General features: G+C 35.2%; 1 protein-coding gene across 2 annotated transcripts in view; it reads right to left on the minus strand.

Annotated features, from left to right (window-relative positions):
- Nucleotides 1-700: 700 nt before the first annotated feature.
- The window catches only part of NUP35 (nucleoporin 35), a 35,239-nt gene continuing 21,508 nt past the window's right edge, over nucleotides 701-14,431 (minus strand). For both annotated transcript variants that reach the window (XM_055308292.1, XM_055308293.1), the window contains 5 exons: nucleotides 8,945-9,086; nucleotides 5,372-5,441; nucleotides 3,966-4,094; nucleotides 2,767-2,931; nucleotides 701-1,353 (listed from right to left, as the gene is read on the minus strand). In XM_055308292.1, the coding sequence (XP_055164267.1) occupies nucleotides 1,276-1,353; nucleotides 2,767-2,931; nucleotides 3,966-4,094; nucleotides 5,372-5,441; nucleotides 8,945-9,086 (584 nt within the window). In that variant the 3' untranslated portion in view covers nucleotides 701-1,275. The remainder of the gene's footprint in view (nucleotides 1,354-2,766; nucleotides 2,932-3,965; nucleotides 4,095-5,371; nucleotides 5,442-8,944; nucleotides 9,087-14,431) is intronic.

Here is a 14,431-nt window from a genome sequence, read left to right on the forward strand (position 1 = left end):
TATCCTAGTTTAGTCTTCATTTCTAAATTATTTTTCCTTTTATTTCTAGTACTTTCCCAAGTTTTTGAAATTCTGATTGATATTCATACTCTGTATCACTTTCAAAACATCTTAGAAGTCATTTTTAAATAATAGGTCATAGTTCAGATCTACTATGGGAATGTCTGTCTGGTGTTCAATGTTTTTAGGATATTTTGCTCCTTATCATCCATTTTTTAAAACAACTTTGCATGACTACAGTTTTATGTTACTTATTTTTGTATGAAATCAGCTTCTCTGAAATTGCAGAGTAACTTTTCTAGCTTTCTCAGTTTCCACTTCTGTAGTATTCTGTAGTATTGAAAAATACGGCACTTTGCTTTCTGATTTTCCTGGCTCTTTTTGTTCATTTTGGTTTTTGTAGTGTTTTTTTTTTTTTTTTAATTGAGATGTAATTGACATGTAACACCCTGTAAGTTTAAGTCATACAATGTGTTCATTTGATATATTTACATCTTTCCTGGCTCTTTTTAAGTAAATAATGTAACGGATACAAAGGCAAGTAAGCTACTCAGATACAGCAAACAAGTACTCTTGATTTACCTCAGGTCATGACCTCAGGGTCCTGGGACTAAGCCCCTCATCTGGCTCCCCACTCAGCAAGGAGTCCTGCTGGTCTCCCTTCAACACTTCAACTTTTTTTAAATAGTTAATAAGTCACTTACAAAAATGGTTCAATATATATAATTGACAAAGTTTATTATCAAGAAACTTTAGTAGGTTTTTAAAAAGACTGTTTTGGTTTTAGAATACTGAAGGATGACAATCCACGATAGGACATATATAAACAAGATAATTAAAATATTAAATTAAAAGATCATAATTCAAATTGTTAAGTATAATCTTTGTGTCTTGTCAGAAGGAGCTGTACAAGTTACCCTTCATGAAATTCAGCCCACTAACTCCTGAAGACTACAAAGCCTCACGACAAATTCAATTAGATATTTTACAGTAATCAATGCTGAGTTTTTTGTGCTTAAGCATGCAATTATCACAGAAAGCACCAAATCCTATTTACAGGGATTTTTTTTTCTTTAAAACGTGTCTCAAGCATCTTTTAAAGTGCGAGCTACAAATATGCTATATCCTTAAAGAAAAAGGCTTCTAATGAGCCAGCTTTCCAATACCGCCAAGAGTGGTTATATAACTAACCACAGGAAGTTGGCGGTACTCTGCTAACTCTGTTTTAGTGTAGCAGCCTCCTCCACGGTAGGTGAGTTCTCGGTTCTTACTATACTACCAGCCGAACATGTACTCCATTGCTTTGGATACAAGGCTTTCATCTTTTTTTGGCGTTTGTCTGTCAGAAATAACCTATTCAAAAAAACATACACAATTGTTAGGTTATAGTTTCCTCAGTATCATAATCAATTCTTGACTTTAAAAGCTAATTTAAAAGAGTCAAACAGTTAAATCCATTTGTAGTACTGAATTGTATATTTAATTATTAATATCTGGATTTAGTCAGAACATCCTTTGCTTTAAAGGAAGGACAAAATCTTATTCCTTTGGCAAGACAAATTATATCTGTTCCTTATATCAGGAAACTGAACAAACACACAAAAGCTACAAGATTTTCTTTTTAATAGCCTATACACCCATCACAGAGCCCAATGTGGAGCCTGAACTCATGACCCTAAGCTGAGATCAAGAGTTGGACGCTTATCCAACTGAGTCATCCAGGCACTCCCGGAGATGAGGATTTTAAAATAATGGTTTAGGGGCGCCTGGCTGGCTCAGTCAGTAGAACTTGTGACTCTTGATCTCAGTTGTGAGTTCAAGCCCCACAATGGGTATGGAGCCTACTTGGAAAATAAAAAAATAAAATAAAATACTGGCTTAAAAGAAAAACCTTAAGGAAAAAAAAAACAGTCCTAATCTCCAAATATCAAGGGAAATCCAAAGATTAAATCGTCACTAACTGTCTTACTAAAGCATAGGGTAAAAACTTTTATTTGCTGTTTCAAGAACCATGTCTGTGGCTAGGCAAGTTCAACCTGGTTAATTAAGTAGGGTATAATATCACATCCTGAATGAAAGTCACAATACTTTTATCATTCTTCAACGTATACATGAACTTTCCCTTTAAATTTTTTGAAATGAGTAATTTTGAAATGGGAGCTAGTCAGTGGTTTTTCTGATAACTCTAACCTGAGGTTCTTTATTTGTGATGCCATCAGATTTAGTCATCAATTTTTTTTAAAGATTTTATTTATTTATTCATGAGAGACAGAGAGAGAGGCAGAGACATATACAGAGGGAGAAGCAGGCTCCATACAGGGAGCCCAACATGGGACTCGATCCCGGCACTCTGGGATCACACCCTGGGCCAAAGGCGGGAGCTAAACCGCTGAGCCACCCAGGGATCCCTAGTCATCAGTTTTAACACAGTTTTTAATATTCCCTCATGCCAGAGATATTCACAAGAGAAACCATTAATATACACAAATATAACTTAGAAAAAATTAAAATAAACTCTCAAAATGTTTTAAAAAATGGCAAAGTTTCAACGTAAGTTTTCAATTGGCCATAATTCTAATTTTTAAAATAGGAAATTTAAGAATGCAAAGTTTATAGGTATTTCAAGGCAATCACGTCAGTAAGAATTAAATAACCATCAATCCAACGAAAAAGTTAAACATGCTATGCATTTCACCCTTTAAAAGTATATCTTTTAACAAATAAATACATAAAGTATATCTTTTTTTTATCCAATTCTTAAAATACCTGATAGTCACTAGTAGAAGCTTTGTATGCTGTAGCAAGAGGTCTCATGGTAGAAATCCTAGGAGTACTTCCAGGTTGGGTTGGTGTACCTAAGGTTTTGATTGGTGGTGTAAAGGCTAGAGATGGAGATGATAAAGCACATCTGTCATTGTTTTCCATAACACTCTGGAGAAATAAAGATAAAGAACTTCTCTGTTTATAAACATAACATGTTATCTATCATCCACTATTACATCCTACTTAAAAAGAAAACTTTATTTTTATTTTAAGATTTTATTAATTCATGAGAGACACACAGAGAGCAAGAGGCAGAGACACAGGCAGAGGGAGAAGCAGGCTCCATGCAGGGAGCCCGACGTGGGACTGGATCCTGGGTCTCCAGGATCACGCCCTGGGCTGAAGGCGGTGCTAAACCACTGAGCCACCTGGGCTGTCCAAAAAGAAAACTTTAATAAAAGGGGCATCCTTTCTCTGATCTAATTAACCTTTCAAATAATTTTAGCCTTGATAAAACAATGTATGCTTCTTAGCTAGTTTTTGATACACAATGCTCGGCCAGAAAATCCACTTCAATACTTGATCAAAACAACTAGAGACTCACAACAGCAAAAATCTAACAAACTACTATGAAAAAACACAAGGAAGAAAAAGCAGAATTTTGGGGAAATCCTGGGGTGAGGAGAGGAATAAAGTCCAGTGTTACTTAGTAGCTAGGAACCCCAGATTCTCCTCTATAAGCATGTTACAACACAATATAATAATTACATAACTAAAAAAGCTTCAGCCATTTAATACTTAATCCTTTTAACCATTCCAGTGAAATCTTTCATTCTACTGAAATAGCAGCATTCTTTTAAAGTATTTAAGGAATTTGATGTTGCTTTGCACAAAAGAATGAGAAGTTAAGAAACCTAAAATCTAGGTCTCACCTTTAAAAACACACTCTGGATAAGTTACTTAAGTCCTCTTGGCCTCTTTATCTGTAAAATTAAGGGCCAGTATGGATTATTTCTAAATTCTAAAGTCTTGTGACTACATTTTTGGCTTCCAAAGGAAAACAGTACAGTAACACCATCACATTTTACAAAGCAAGAAAAAGGGGCATAGTGCAGCCAAGTGGCATAACCATCAACGTCAATGCTTAGACCCATGCTCTCCGTATAGATTAAGCCACTTTCCTAACATCAGCAATAACTTACTTTATCTATACATGGTTTTACACCAATCATGATGGACTCTCCAAAAATCCTCCCATCTTTGCTTAAGGCTTTCCGGGCCTGCAGTTTAGATTGATAACGAATATGCATCCAATTTCCTGTGTTAGACATCTGCCAAGAATGAAGTTGTTTTTTAAAACATAAGATACATAAAATCTAAGAAATGAATTCTGTTAGAAAATACAAATATATAAAGATGTATCTGCTTCCACTTTTTTTTTTTTAAGATTTTATTTATTTATTCATGACAGACACAGTGAGAAAGGCAGAGACATAAGCAGAGGGAGAAGCAGGCTCCCTGCAGGGAACCTGATGTGTGGCTCCATCCCAGGACCCCGGGATTAGGACCTAAGCCAAAGGCAGATGCTCAACCACTGAGCCACCCAGGAGCCTCTGCTTCTACTTTTTATTTAATGCCCCATTATAAGCCATAGGCTAGGATTGAAAAAAAATCCTATTAAACAATTTCAATAATTTCTACCTAACCCTCAATTCTCTACTATCAAAAATATCTGGCAAATATTGGAGTGTCTGGGTGGTTCAGTCAGTTAATAAGCATATGACTCTTAATTCTGGCTCAGGTCATGACCTCAGGGTCCTGGGATCAAGCCCCATATGGGGCTCCACACTCAGCGAGGAGTCTGCTTGTCCCTCTCCCTCTGCTCCTTCCCCATCTCGTGCACACGCGCTCTCTCTCTCAAATAAATAAATAGAAGAATAGAATAGAATAGAATAGAATAGAATAGAATAGAATAGAATAGAATAGAATAGAATAGAATACAAAGAATAGAATAGGTGGCAAATATTTTCTGAAAGTAAACTAATTCCCAAAAAGATACTTGTTTCTTATAAATAGGCTTTATTAACACTATTAAGTTTATAAAAATTATACTCATCAATCTAATTTTCTGTAGGAGTTAGTCAATCCCTGCTAATAGAAAAAAGATTTGTTATTCATAACTTGTTATAGGTAAGGCAAGGTAAGACACTTTTTCAAAAATGTTCTACATAAGGTTAAAAAAAAGCCCTAAGAACTCTGTACATCAGGAACTTCTCTCTTTTCCTTTATCTCCAATAAAACAAGCTCATACTGGAAAACAGTAATATAAATATTTCCCATAATTTTTGTTAAAAGAGACTGTGAACTATTTAAGGGTGGGAGTCTAAAATTCTCATTCTCTTGCTTATCTTCTCTCTTTATCCCTTTTTTATCAACTACTATGCAACTTCTACCCTTCTACACTCCAACAGATATATTCAGTGAAAATTTAAGAAAGAAAAACTTTAGTTTGGAAAAAGTAGACGGTATTCAGCAGCAAAGTTTCCCTCAATTCACAGCTTTTTTTTTTTTCAGACTAAATCTTGAACTGAAAAGAAGTAAGCCTTACCACATGTTTTAAGATATTCCCATATTGTGCAAATTGTAATAATATATAGGAAGCAGATGCTTGAGGAAACCTGAAAAAAGAATTGTCCAAATAGTCAACTTCCATAACAAATACAAATGCAAATTAACATACTTGTAAGTGTTTTAAGATACGGTCCCAAGAGACTAAAATACTAAGGAAACCCCTAATTGTTGTTTTCCCCCATGTCAGCTAAATCTATCATTGCCCGTCACCCAAAAACAAGTATGTTAAAATTAGTTCTGACTCAGCCATTCTTGTCCATCCCTATATTCCATCTATGAAATCTCTAAAATTCCACTCCCACTGCCTTACCATGTCCAAAGAACTAAGAAGTTGCAGCTCTGTATATAGTTTGCAAGAGTGTGTGAGCATGTGTATATGAGTATGTGTGAAATACTGAGGTATACTATGGTTATTAAAAGGAAACGAATTTTAAATTATATAGTCCTTATTACACATTGAACACCAACTGAAGATTCAGAAATTTAGTTCTCAAACAAAAATGAAAGTCAGTACCAAGTATCAATGGTATAGAAACATTTAAAAGGATGGTTACCAAGATTTTAATAGCCAAAATCTGAGAAAATTGTGATTTTCATTTTCTCCTTTATAAAATTCTGTATGGTTTAAATATTTTATCAGACATTACTATTATAATCCAAACAATAAAGTTATTTTAAGTTGAAAATCTGGAGTTTTCTTAACCAATAGCTTCAGTTAGGGAGGACTTGAGACAAACCATAAGAGACCCTTAATCAAGCAAACAAACTGAGGGTTGCTGGAAGTGGTGGGTGGGGGAATGGAGTAACTGGGTGATGGACATTAAGGAGACCACATGATGTAAAGAGCACTAGGTATTATATAAGACTGATGAATCACTGACCTCTACCTTTGAAACTAATAATATATTATATGTTAATTAACTGAATTTAAATAAAAAATTTAAAAATTTAAAATAAAGAAGGAAAAAAACCTAAGGAAAAAATGGAGTCACAAAAATAAATGAGACGTGTACATATTAAAATGTGAGTAAAACACTCACTGCATTCAAGACTCAAATTTTATAAGATTTCTAACCTTAAAGAAAAGCAACAAGTGCCTATAAACCAGAGCTGAAGAAAATAAAAATGAAAGAAAAATAATGGTTGCAGTAGGAAGTATTTGAAAAATAAAATGTAGTTCTAAGACCATAGGACCACTCTGAGTGGAAACATTCCAATATTCTGTAAAAGAACTACCCTAAAACAATGAATGAATGAATGATGGCCCTGAGTCAACAGGAAAAAGTTAAATTATCAAAGAAAGAACATACATATTTTAGATATACTACCCTATAAATGATCAAATTATTTTATCCCTTAGAAGAAAATGTTTCAGTTCTTGCAATCAAACTCATATGGTTACTAAACATAAAACCAACAGAAAATTAAGAGGTATGAAAGTGTTGATCTTAAAAATGAAGAAAAAGACTAGCAGAAGAACTTCAAGTAATTTATCCACTTACTGAGGAATCTAAAAGAGACACCATTAATACTGAGCCTCAAAAACAGACTTAAGGGTGGACGTCCAAGTTCAAAAACACAGCCATGCCATGAAAGAATATGAAAATTTAAATAGAAAAAAAAAATCAAGAGGCCATCCAATTGCTGTGGGCTAAGCATGATCTTTCTGGAGAATAAGAGAAAGCAATAATCCTAATTTGTCACCTAAACAGGATCAGTAACAAAGAATCTTTGGTAGGTTACACACAGAACAGGTGTCAAGTATTGCCTTAGAAGAAAAATTGTAGGGCAGCCCTGGTGGCGCAGCGGTTTAGCGCCACCTGCAGCTCAGGGTGTGATCCTGGAGACCCTGGATCGAGTCCCACATCAGGCTCTCTGCATGGAGCCTGCTTCTCCCTCTGCCTGTGTCTCTGCCTCTCTCTCTCTCTGTGTCTCTATGAATAAATAAAATCTCAAAAAAAAAAAGAAGAAGAAAAATTGCAGCTGGGAAGTGGGGAAAAAAGGACAAAAGTGGGAAGGACAAGTTTTCACTGTAGATTCTTATAATTCCTTTGAATTTTTAAATTTTAAATAAATTGAACATATAAAGTCCACAAACATTTACTGTGTATTGTTCAAGAAGCTCATGTGTTGGGATCCCTGGGTGGCGCAGCGGTTTGGTGCCTGCCTTTGGCCCAGGGCGCGATCCTGGAGACCCAGGATCGAATCCCACATCGGGCTCCCGGTGCATGGAGCCTGCTTCTCCCTCTGCCTATGTCTCTGCGCCTCTCTCTCTCTCTCTCTCTGTGACTATCATAAATAAATAAAAATTAAAAAAAAAAAAGCTCATGTGTTATTTTTATACTTCTTATCCCAAAACTAAATATAGTAAGATCCAGTATCAGTATGACACATCACACTTTCAGAAACAACCTTATGTAGTATGGTATGAACAATAACAGCTTAAAAATCAAAGACGTAAGTTTTTTTGCGGACCCTTTACCTAGAACTAGATGTAAACCTCTGAATAAGTCATTTAATCTACTACTTTGGTTTTCCATTATGTAAATGATGCAATGTGATCTCCAAAAGCTATAAAGTACTTTTTTTTAAATCTAATAATCTATTCAAAATGCATCTAGGGCTGCCATGTACAATTTTTTTTTTTTGAAATTTTATTTTTTTATTTATTTCTTATTTTTTATTTTTTACTTTTTTAATAAATTAATTTTTATTGGTGTTCAATTTACCAACATACAGAATAACACCCAGTGCTCATCCCGTCAAGTGTCCCTCTCAGTGCCCGCCACCCATTCACCCCCACCCCCCGCCCTACAATTTCTATTAATACTCAATATCCTGTGACTATTAAGTACCAACCTTGGGATACAGTATGTATGTATATGTATGTATACATATACACACACATACGAAATTCGATTTTAGTTCCAAACTGGTTAAGTCCAATATAAGCAGAGAAATAACCACTACAAAGAAAGGAACTCCTAAAGTCTAAAGATGCAATACTATTCCATTATCCAATAGGCTTAAGAGAAAAGAATATGAGAAGTGGCAAACAGATAAACACAAATACTGAACACTTGTTCAGAGGGGTACCTGGGTAACTCAGTTAAGTGTCTGACTCCTGATTTCAGCTCAGATCATGACCTCAGGGTTGTGAGATCGAGCCCTACTTCAGGCTCCATCCTCAGCACGGAGCCTGCTTAAGATTCTCTTTCCCCCTCTCCTTCTGCCCTTCCCCTCCCTCTTTAAATAAATAAACAAAAATTTTAAAAAATAATAATATGCATACTGAAGTGTCAGGATAAATGACTGGTGATGTGTGCAACTTACTCTGAAATGTACCAACAAAAAAAGATGAGTTAATGGAAGATAAAATGAATGTAAGTAAAAAATTAACTGTAAAAGCCAGGTGGTGGGTATACAACCATCTGCTGTGCAATTTTTTTTGATATGTTTAATATAATGTTTATTATAAATGTTGAAGAAGGTTTTTTTTCTTTTCTTTTTTTTTTTTTTTTTGGAAGAGTAAATTATTCAGAAAGCTTACCCGAACACAGTCACCCAAGTGTCATCAAGGTGATCTTCAGAAGTCAGAGAATCTCCTTGAGTATAAAAAGGATCCAGCTGTGCAGGAGATAATGTTGTCTTTCGTGGCTGACCAATGTTTGCTGGACTAAACATACTTTGCCCTATATTAGTATATTTAGTAAGTTAGTTACAAATATAAACATCTTGGTTTATTTTAAATCAAAGCTCTCAGTTTAAAATGAAAAAATACACATTAAAAGTTGGCAATTGCATAAATATTTCAAAATATACAACTGTAATCAAATGATAATTTTATACTACCGTACAATTTCAGAGCTCATTAATAATTGAGTATAACTTATAATCTTGCAAAAGTTTTATTATTTATTATAAATTTGCTAATGTTTTAATTTTCAGTTAAGCCTACACCAGAAGGATCTCCAATTAACCTCAAGGACTTCTACTAGATTCATCTTCCAAAGTACCACTTTCATCACAAAACCTTTGCCTTAAAAATATGCAATAACTCACTACCTACAGAAAAACCTAAATGCCTTGGCCTCCACAAAATAGTTCCAACCTTACTTTTTCAATATTCCCCTAAAGAGTATCTACCCTAGTTCCTGAGATATAAATGCAGTTTTTCTTTTATTCAGGTCATTTCTTTCTGAAATTTCTAACACTGTTCTCTCTTTGCTTACCCTTCAACAACAACTATCAATTAATGAGTACTGCTACATCGCCAAAAGGCCAAGCTAAATGCTTTACAACATGTTCATTTTATTTCAGAGGCACTATTATACTAAGACCACACATTTCAGAGAAGCAGAGATTATTCCTTCATCTTTGGAGTAGTAATAATGAGTCAAACAAAAATATTTTTACAGCACTTAAATATGCACCAAGCAGGGGTGCCTGGGTGGCTCAGATGGTTAAGCATCAGACTTTTAATTTCAACTCAGGTTATGATCTTAGAGTCATGAGATTGAGCCCCTCATCGGGCTCCATGCTAGGCACAGAACCTGCTTGGGATTCGCTCCTTCCCTCTCCCTCTGTCCCTCCCCACACTAGCTTATGCCCCCGCCCTCCCAAAACACACTAAGCATATTCTAGGTTATTGAAGAGACAGTAGTGAACAAGTTAGGCTAAAATAAACAAAAACCCCACCTATCTCTAATACAACTTAGATTCTAATGGAAGACAGGCAAACAAGTGAATAAAGTATGTTAGAAAACAGAAGCTCCTACAGAAAAATAAATAGATAAAGCAGAGAAGGGAGACAGAAGGACAGAAGTGTGTGTGTGTGTGTGTGTGTGTGTGTGTGTGTGTGTGTGTGTGTATATATGGGCTAAATGAAAAAAATATTTCACTGAGGTGCCATTAAAACAAAACCCTGATAGAAATAGAAGTCAGAACATGCCAATATCTGAAGAAGTAAACGTTAACTGGAGAAAAAAAAATCTTGTACAAAAGCCCTAAGAAAGGATATGACTGGTGTTTGATGAACAGTAAGAAAACCAGTATTTGCATGGTAAGGAGGGGCATTTGAGGTGAAAACAAGTATATTAGCACCGAGGTAACTATAAGTCAGATCATGAAAAAAAACTTTGTAAACCACTGTAAATAAAGCCTCTGGCTTTCACCTCAAATGAGTTGGGAAGCCAAAGGAAAATTGTGAGCAAAAGTGACACAACAGGACAAAAATTTTGAAATAATGAACAGCAGCAATTTATTTAGAGTACTTATTATACCATTTTTACATGTACAATTTTATTTTTTTAAGATTTTATTTATTTATTCATGAGAGACAGAGACAGGCAGAAACACAGGCAGAGGGAGAAGCAGGCTCCATGCAGGGAGCCCAATGTGGGACTCGATCCCAGGACCCCAGGATCATGACCTGAGCCAAAGGCCTCTAGACACTCAACCACTGAGCCACCCAAGTGCCCCAATTTTATTTAATTCTAACAATCTTATAAGATAGGTCCTATTAGTAACTCCACTTAAATTAGGAAACAGGGAATGTTAATGTCTAGAAGGGCAGCTGGAATTCCAATCTACATGATCCAAATTCAAAGTATAAGCTCTTAGGAAGTAGCCTAGTTAACACTTGTATTTACTCCAGCAGCGGTTTGTAAAAGTGTGCACTAGAGACCAATAGCTCCCTATGATCCCTCTCACAAGATCAGCCAAGTCGTAATTATTTTCATAGTCATTTAAGGTTTCATTTGCCTTTACACTCTCACTCTCTCATGAGTGTACGGTGGACCTTTCCAGAGGATACCTGGTGTGATACAATCAACTGAGATTGAATACAGAAGCAGATAGGAGATTTCAGCTATTATTTTAGGCCAAACATCAAAATCTGAAAAGCACAAAGCAATGTCACTCTTCTCATAAGAATCTTTTCTTGTAGAAAAATATTTTATTTTAAAAAAAAAAGGTTACTTAGGTTTACATGAAACAAATTACTTTTAGATGAATTAATACATACTGCAAAATATTGTTTTAATTTCTAATGCAGTAAATAAACATCAATAGCTATAATCCAAAAGCTCTTTGGGCTTCAATTTCTAAGTATATTAAGGACCCAAGGGGCCCCTGAGTGGCTGTCAGTTGAGCATCCTACTCTTGATTTCAGCTCAGGTCACAATCTCAGGGTGGTGGGATGCAGTCCTGAGTCAGGCTCTGAGCTTAGTAGGAGTGGGCTTGAGGGTTCTCTCCTTCCTCCTCTCCCCCCACACCCTCTCTGATAGTAGAAATAAGTAAATCTTATTTAATAGGGGTATAAAGGACCCTGAAACTAAGAAGTCTGAGAACAAGTGTTCTACAGGGCCTTGTACATGATTCACAATCCATGTGCTAACTTCTAGAGGCTCTCTGCTCAGTACATTCTGTGTATCCACTGCCTAGTCATTTGTCCTGAATGCCCAACGGAGTTGAAAATCAACCTAAAATCATTTCAAAGTGTTTGTAGTCAAATGGAGCTTTCAAAGTATGTTTTTTTTTTTAAGATTTTATTTATTTATTCATGAGAGACATAGAGAGAGAGAGGCAGAGACACAGGCAGAGGGAGAAGCAGGCTCCATGCAGGGAGGCTGATGTGGGACTCAATCCCGGGTCTCCAGGATCACTCCCTGGGCCGAAGGCAGGCGCTAAACCGCTGAGCCACAGGGACCCCCTCAAGGTATGCTTTTAAAACACATAAAAGAGGAGGGACAAAGTTACTGTGTTAAGTTTCATAAAAGGCCATATACTCTATTATCCTGATCGGAGTTTTACAATGCACATAAAAAATTCTCAAAGATTATTCAATAAAGAAAGATTTATTTGTAACTTTATTCAACCCAATATCTCCTATACTTTAATGACATTTTACCTTCATAAGACACATATTTTGGTAAATGGTGATTGTGGTTTGAGTATATCCTAAATACCTTAAAAATGTTGATTAATGGGAGAACTTACACGAATGTTATTAGGAAATGAATAAAGCTATTCAAATCCAAAGCTGAGATACAAAAAGGGTAACTGAGTTTTCCTATTTATAAATACAGAATGATTTTCTCCGAACCACACAGAAAGTTCTCTTAACAAACATATTCAATGACCAGTCACAGTGACACACTGTTAATACACAACAAAGTAGTACTGGAGAGTCAAGTCATTCTCCAGATATACCACTCAAAATGTCAAACTAAATTTTAAAAAGAAAAATCCTAACCAGCCCCCCAAAATTTATTTGGGGATATTATTATTTTATTTTAGATCCTCATGTTCCAATTGCTAGTGAATTACAAAAAAATATGAAAATATCTTTAATGTACGGGGGGAGAAGGAAGTACAGCATCTTGCTTTTAGGAAGGCAACATGTGATCCTGGCAGGAGCCCAGAACAAGACTGGACTGAATAGCAGAAGGCTAGTGTTGCTACCCCTGGACCAATCATTGATCTTGGTAGAGAGCATCATGGGAAGATGAGAGGGAAGACAGTAAATGGGTTTGTAGTTAGTTCACACTGTAGTTCTATTATTTACTGTCACAACTAGAGGGAATTACTGAACCTCACTTCCTAACTATTACAACAACAAAAATAAAAACAGTAACAGTATAATGATAATTGCTAGCAAGTATATATCCTATATATTCAAGGTGCTGTTACAGGTTCTTTTGCATGCATTCATATTTAATCCTAAAAGAAATTCTATGAGATAGAACCTACCTTCCACATTTTACATATGAGGAACACAAAACACAACTGTATATAAAACACCTATCCAACATAGTTGAAGATTAACTGAAAGAGCATGTTTAATAGATTCAATAAATGTTAGTTTCCATTTTATGAGGCCAGTATTATTCTGATGTGAAAGCTGGATTAAAATCAGATGATCATCAACAGATGTAGAAAAAGCTTTTGACAAAAATGTAACATCTTCTCATGATAAAAATGCTCAAATGGATACTTCCACATAATAAAGGCCGTATTTGTCAAGTCTACATTTCACATATTCAATGGTGAAAGGTAGAAAGTTTTTCCTCTAAAATAAGGAAGAAAGAAGGGTGCCCACTTATCACTCCTTTTGACATACTACTGCCAAGTCCTAGCCAGAGCAATCAAGCAAGAAAAAAATAAAAAATAAAACGCATCTAAATTGGAAAGAAGGCTGCAAAACTGTTTTTGCGTATAAAATGATCTCATACATGGAAAATCTTCAAGACGCCACTAAAAAACTTTTAGAACTAATTAATGGATTCAGTAAAGTTGCAGGATACATAATCACACAGAAATCAGTTGCATTTCTACACACTAATAACAAAATAAAAAATATGTAAAGACAATCCTCTTTAAAATATCATTCAAGAACAATACATAGGAATAAATTTAACTAAGGAGGTGAAAGATTTTTATACTGAAAACCACAACACTTTGATGAAATAAACTGTACAGACACAAATGGAAAGATATCCCAGGGTCATAAATAGGAAGAATTAATATTGTTAAAATCCATACTTATCAAAGCCATCTACAAAATCATCAGCAAGATGAAAAAGGCAACACATGGAATGGGAGAAAATATTTGCAAACATTTATCTGATAGAGGTTACTCTCCAAAATATATAAGGAACTCCTACAACTCAACAGAAAAAAAAAACTTTTTTTAAGCAGAGGAACCGAGTAACATTTTTCCAAGGAGGACATATAGTCAACAGAGACCAAAAATGGTGCTTAAAATCACTAACCATCAGGGAAATGCAAATCAAAACCACAGAGATATCATCTCATATCTTTTAGAAAGGCTATCTTCAGAAAGATAAGAGCTAGGATTTGAAGAAAAGGAAAACCTTGTATTCCTTTTCAAATATAAATGGTACAAATATAAATTGGTACAGCCACTAAGGAAAACTGTATGGAGGCTTCTCAAAAATTACAAATAGCACTATCATATGATCCAGCAATCCCCACTTCTGGGTATATATATCCAAAGAAAATGCAAACAGGATCT

Source organism: Nyctereutes procyonoides, unplaced genomic scaffold, assembly GCF_905146905.1.
Source record: "Nyctereutes procyonoides isolate TBG_1078 unplaced genomic scaffold, NYPRO_anot_genome, whole genome shotgun sequence".
Taxonomy (NCBI): Eukaryota; Metazoa; Chordata; class Mammalia; order Carnivora; family Canidae; genus Nyctereutes; species Nyctereutes procyonoides.